At 45.7% G+C, this 6539-nt stretch overlaps 1 protein-coding gene across 1 annotated transcript in view; it reads left to right on the top strand.

The window, feature by feature from the left end:
• Positions 1-214: 214 nt before the first annotated feature.
• Positions 215-6539, top strand: part of CASTOR1 (cytosolic arginine sensor for mTORC1 subunit 1) — a 138664-nt gene continuing 132339 nt past the window's right edge. The window contains exon 1 of the mRNA XM_040416701.1: positions 215-367. Coding sequence (XP_040272635.1) covers positions 255-367 — 113 coding nt within the window. The 5' untranslated portion in view covers positions 215-254. The remainder of the gene's footprint in view (positions 368-6539) is intronic.

Raw genomic sequence — 6539 nt, 5'->3', positions numbered from 1 at the left:
AGGGGCAGCCCTCACATGACCCTCCATTTGCCGCTGCTCGCACTGTTTTGTCTCTTTCCTCCGTTACCACATGTACTGCTGTGTACAGAGCTCCCTGCTGGAGGCGAGAACCTTCTCACACGACGAGCTCTGACAGGCGTGTGACACAGCAGCGTCCGTCACGTCTGCTGGCCCCGCCCCTTTCCCTCAGCCCCGCCCCCAGCCATGTTGTCCTTCCCCTCGGAGCTCACGCTGGAGCTTGGAGTCTGCACACCATGGACCTGCAGCTGCTGGAGCATCGGGTGCGGGTGACCAGCATTGACAAGTCCGGCCTCTGGTTCTACACTCACCCCATCGTCAAGTTGTTGTTCCTGCGGCATCGTACCAGGTATGGGCCCTGAACAGAGCATGTGTTCATAGCAGAGCATCCTCCCCTCATCATCACCATGCTCGTGGCCGTACAGCGTGCTGTAGGTGTAGGACATGTATACACCAGGACTTCTCCAGCTGCTGGGAAACTACTACTCTCAGCAGGTTGTCCGGTGTTCCCTATAGGGAAGGTAAAGGTGGTGGCCGGTGCACCTGGGCCACGTCCACATCATGGCTAGCACTTGTGGCCCCTCCAGTTTTGGAGTTGGTAGTGTGATAGAACATGTTGGAGAGGGTCTCCGCAGTGAGTTGCATCATACAATGGTGTGCGGCAGTTACATATGGCTGTGGAGATTACTAGTATGATCTCTTATCTCTATAGACACAATCTATATCTAGTCACACAGCAGAGTACCCCTGTATGCTGCTGTCACGATACATAATATATTGTAGTCACACAGCAGAGTACCCCTGTATGCTGCTGTCACGATACATAATATATTGTAGTCACACAGCAGAGTACCCCTGTATGCTGCTGTCACGATACATAATATATTGTAGTCACACAGCAGAGTACCCCTGTATGCTGCTGTCACGATACATAATATATTGTAGTCGCACAGCAGAGTACCCCTGTATGCTCCTGTCACGATATATAATATATTGTAGTCGCACAGCAGAGTACCCCTGTATGCTGCTGTCACGATATATAATATATTGTAGTCGCACAGCAGAGTACCCCTGTATGCTGCTGTCACGATATATAATATATTGTAGTCACACAGCAGAGTACCCCTGAATGCTCCTGTCACGATATGATATTGTAACCACACAGCAGAGTACCCCTGTATGCTCCTGTCACGATATGATATTGTAACCACACAGTAGAGTACCCCTGTATGCTCCTGTCACGATATGATATTGTAACCACACAGTAGAGTACCCCTGTATGCTGCTGTCACGATATAATATATTGTAGTCACACAGCAGAGTACCCCTGTATGCTGCTGTCACGATACATAATATATTGTAGTCACACAGCAGAGTACCCCTGTATGCTGCTGTCACGATACATAATATATTGTAGTCACACAGCAGAGTACCCCTGTATGCTGCTGTCACGATACATAATATATTGTAGTCACACAGCAGAGTACCCCTGTATGCTGCTGTCACGATACATAATATATTGTAGTCACACAGCAGAGTACCCCTGTATGCTGCTGTCACGATACATAATATATTGTAGTCACACAGCAGAGTACCCCTGTATGCTGCTGTCACGATACATAATATATTGTAGTCGCACAGCAGAGTACCCCTGTATGCTCCTGTCACGATATATAATATATTGTAGTCGCACAGCAGAGTACCCCTGTATGCTGCTGTCACGATATATAATATATTGTAGTCGCACAGCAGAGTACCCCTGTATGCTGCTGTCACGATATATAATATATTGTAGTCACACAGCAGAGTACCCCTGAATGCTCCTGTCACGATATGATATTGTAACCACACAGCAGAGTACCCCTGTATGCTCCTGTCACGATATGATATTGTAACCACACAGTAGAGTACCCCTGTATGCTCCTGTCACGATATGATATTGTAACCACACAGTAGAGTACCCCTGTATGCTGCTGTCACGATATATAATATATTGTAGTCGCACAGCAGAGTACCCCTGTATGCTGCTGTCACGATATATAATATATTGTAGTCACACAGCAGAGTACCCCTGAATGCTCCTGTCACGATATGATATTGTGTAACCACACAGCAGAGTACCCCTGTATGCTCCTGTCACGATATGATATTGTAACCACACAGTAGAGTACCCCTGTATGCTCCTGTCACGATATGATATTGTAACCACACAGTAGAGTACCCCTGTATGCTCCTGTCACGATATGATATTGTAACCACACAGTAGAGTACCCCTGTATGCTCCTGTCACGATATGATATTGTAACCACACAGTAGAGTACCCCTGTATGCTGCTGTCACGATATGATATTGTAACCACACAGTAGAGTACCCCTGTATGCTGCTGTCACGATATGATATTGTAACCACACAGTAGAGTACCCCTGTATGCTGCTGTCACGATATGATATTGTAACCACACAGTAGAGTACCCCTGTATGCTGCTGTCACGATATGATATTGTAATCACACAGCAGAGTACCCCTGTATGCTGCTGTACTGATATATAAGATATCGTAGTCGCTCAGCAGAGTACCCCTGTATGCTGCTGTCACGATATATATCTTAGTCACACAACAGAGTACCCCTGTATGCTGCTGTCACGATATAATATTGTAACCACACAGTAGAGTACCCCTGTATGCTGCTGTCACGATATGATATTGTAACCACACAGCAGAGTACAAAGTACCCCTGTATGCTGCTGTCACGATATATAATATATTCCAGTCACACAGCAGAGTACCCCTGTATGCTGCTGCCACGATATAAGATATTGTAGTCACACAGCAAAATATCCCTGTATGCTCCTGTCACGATATGATATTGTAATCACACAGCAGAGTACCCCTGTATGCTGCTGTCACGATATGACATCGTAGTCACACAGCAGAGTACCCCTGTATGCTGCTGTCACGATATGATATTGTAGTCAGACAGTAGAGTACCCCTTTATGCTGCTGTCACGATATACACTGCCTGTCCAAAGAAAGTTGCCACCTGGATTTAACTAAGCAAATAGCTATGAGCCTCCTATTGGATAATTACTGCATGGGCGATTATCTTTCAGCTGGCAATGAGTTATTTAACCCCAACTGGTGCAATTAGTTGCTTCTCATTTCTTAAACATGTCGAAAGACACATCTCGTTGTCGTGGAAAAGATGTTAGTCTGTTTGAGAAGGGTCAAATCATTGGCATGCATCAAGCAGAGAAAACATCTAATTGCAGAAACTACTAAAATTGGGTTAAGGCCCCTTGCAGAGGAGCGTGTCCGGATTAGGTCCGGAAGCATTGTGGCAAACCCGCGCGAGTAGGTATGCAATTGCAGTCAATTTTGACTGCGATTGCGTTCTGTTCAGTTTTTATCGCGCGGGTGCAATGCGTTTTGCACGCGCATGATAAAAAACTGACTGTGGTACCCAGACCCGAACTTCTTCACTGATGTAGATGTAATTATTTTCCCTTATAACATGGTTATAAGGGAAAATAATGGCATTCTTTAATACAGAATGCTTAGTAGAAGGTCAATTGAGGGTTAACAAAATAAATAAAAAAATTAACTCACCTCCTCCAATTGATCGCGTAGCTGCTGGTCTCCTGTTCTTGCTTCAGGACCTGTCAAAAGACCTGTGGTGACGCCACTGAGCTCATCACATAGTCCATCACCACGGTGATGGACCATGTGATGTGACGTCACCACAGGTCCTTTAGCCGGCAGCTCTTGATTACAGAAGTAAGAAGAGATCGGCAACTACGCGATCAAGAGGAGGAGGTGAGTTTTTTTTTTTTTTTGACCTTTTACTAAGCACTCTGTATTAAAGAATGCTATTATTTTCCTTTATAACCATGTTATAAGGGAAAATAATACAGCAACCATGCGTGAAAATCGAACCGCATCGACGCTTGCGGATGCTTGCGATTTTCACGTAGCCCCATTTACTTCTGTGGGGCCTGCGTTGCGTGATAAACGCACAATATAGAGCATGCTGCGATTTTCACGCAACGCACAAGTGATGAGTGAAAATCACCGCTCATGTGCACAGACCCATAGAAATGAATGGGTCCGGATTCAGTGCAGGTGCAATGCGTTCACCTCACGCATTGCACCCGCGTGGAAATCTCGCCTGTGTGAAAGGCGCCTAAAAACTGTCCAACGCATTATTAAAAACTGGAAGGATAGTGGGGACCCATCCTATTCGAGGAAGAAATGTGGCGGGAAAAAAATCCTGAATGATCGGCGAAGAAAAACAACAGTAGAACTCAGGGCTATGTTTAATAGTGAAAGTAAGAGCATTTCCACACTCACAATGCGAAGAGAACTCAAGGGACTGGACTGAACAGCTGTGTAGCCGTCAGAAAACACTAATCAGTGAGGCAAACCAGAAAAAAAGGCTTCTATTTGCTAGGGAGCATAAAGATTGGACTCTGGAGCAATGGAAGAAGGTTATGTGGTCTGATAAGTCCAGATTGCACCCATCATGCCTGGTGCCTACTGTACAAGCCTGTGGGGGCAGTGCTATGATCTGGGGTTGCTGCAGTTGGTAAGGTCTAGGTTCAGCAACAGTATGTGCTCCAAGAATGAGGTCAGCTGAGTACCTGAACATACTGAATGACCAGGTTATTCCATCAATGGATTTTTTTCTTCCCTGATGGCACGGGCATATTCCAAGATGACAATGCCAGGATTCATCGGGCTCAAATTGTGAAAGAGTGGTTCAGGGAGCATGAGACATCATTTTCACACATGGATTGGCCACCACAGAGTCCAGACCTTAACCCCATTGAGAATGTTTGGGATGTGCTGGAGAAGGCTTTGCGCAGCAGTCAGACTCTACCATCATCAATGCAAGATCTTGGTGAAAAATTAATGCAACACTGGATGGAAATAAGTATTGTGACATTGCAGAAGTTTATCGAAACAATGCCACAGCGAATGTGTGCCGTAATCAATTCTAAAGGCGGTCCAACTAAATATTAGAGTGTCTGACCTCTTTTTTTTTTTTTGGTGGCGACTTTCTTTTGGGACAGGCAGTGTATGATATCGTAGTCACACAGCAGAGTACCCCTGTATGCTGCTGCCATGATATAATATATTGTAGTCACACAGCAGAGTACCCCTGTATGCTGCTGCCATGATATAATATATTGTAGTCACACAGCAGAGTACCCCTGTATGCTGCTGCCATGATATAATATATTGTAGTCACACAGCAGAGTACCCCTGTATGCTGCTGTCACGATACATAATATATTGTAGTCACACAGCAGAGTACCCCTGTATGCTGCTGTCACGATATAATATATTGTAGTCACACAGCAGAGTACCCCTGTATGCTGCTGTCACGATATATAATATATTGTAGTCACACAGCAGAGTACCCCTGTATGCTGCTGTCACGATATAATATATTGTAGTCACACATTAGAGTACCCCTGTATGCTGCTGTCACGATATATAATATATTGTAGTCACACAGCAGAGTACCCCTGTATGCTGCTGTCACGATATATAATATATTGTAGTCACACAGCAGAGTACCCCTGTATGCTGCTGTCACGATATATAATATATTGTAGTCACACAGCAGAGTACCCCTGTATGCTGCTGTCACGATATATAAGATATTGTGTTTGCACATTGGAGTACCCCTGTATGCTGCTGTCGCGATATATAAGATATTTTGTTCGCACAGTGGAGTACCCCTGTATGCTGCTGTCACGATATATAAGATATTGTGTTCGCACAGTGGAGTACCCCTGTATGCTGCTGCTGGGGACTAGACTGATGCACAGATAGGGTAGACAGACTGGGTTAAATTAGGCCTCATGCACACGACCGTTGTGTGCATCCGTGGCCGTTGTGCCGTTTTCCGTTTTTTTTCGCGGACCCATTGACTTTCAATGGGTCCGTGGAAAAATCGGAAAATGCACCGTTTTGCAGCCGCATCCGTGATCCGTGTTTCCTGTCCGTCAAAAAAATATGACCTGTCCTATTTTTTTTGACGGACAACGGTTCATGGACCCATTCAAGTCAATGGGTCCGTGAAAGAACATGGATGCACACAAGATTGGCATCCGCATCCTTGATCCGTGGCCGTAGGTTACTTTCATACAGACGGATCCGAAGATCCGTCTGCATAAAAGCTTTTTCAGAGCTGAGTTTTCACTGGCCACCAATGATTACTTTCATACAGACGGATCCGAAGATCCGTCTGCATAAAAGCTTTTTCAGAGCTGAGTTTTCACTGGCCACCATTGATATTAATACAATAGAGGGGGGGCGGGCGCACACTGGCCACCAATGATAATACAATAGAGGGGGGGGGCGCACACTGGCCACCAATGATAATACAATGGAGGGAGGGGGGGGGCCGCACACTGTGCCACCAATGAAAATGATACAATAGAGGGAGCGGGGGGGGGGGGGGGGGGGGTGCACACTGTGCCACCAATGAAAATAATACAATAGAGGGAGGGAGGG

The sequence above is a fragment of the Bufo bufo genome, chromosome 2 (assembly GCF_905171765.1).
Source record: "Bufo bufo chromosome 2, aBufBuf1.1, whole genome shotgun sequence".
In the NCBI taxonomy this organism is placed as follows: domain Eukaryota; kingdom Metazoa; phylum Chordata; class Amphibia; order Anura; family Bufonidae; genus Bufo; species Bufo bufo.
The sequence above is the reverse complement of the archived record's forward strand: the minus strand, read 5'-3'. Positions and strand labels throughout refer to the sequence as shown.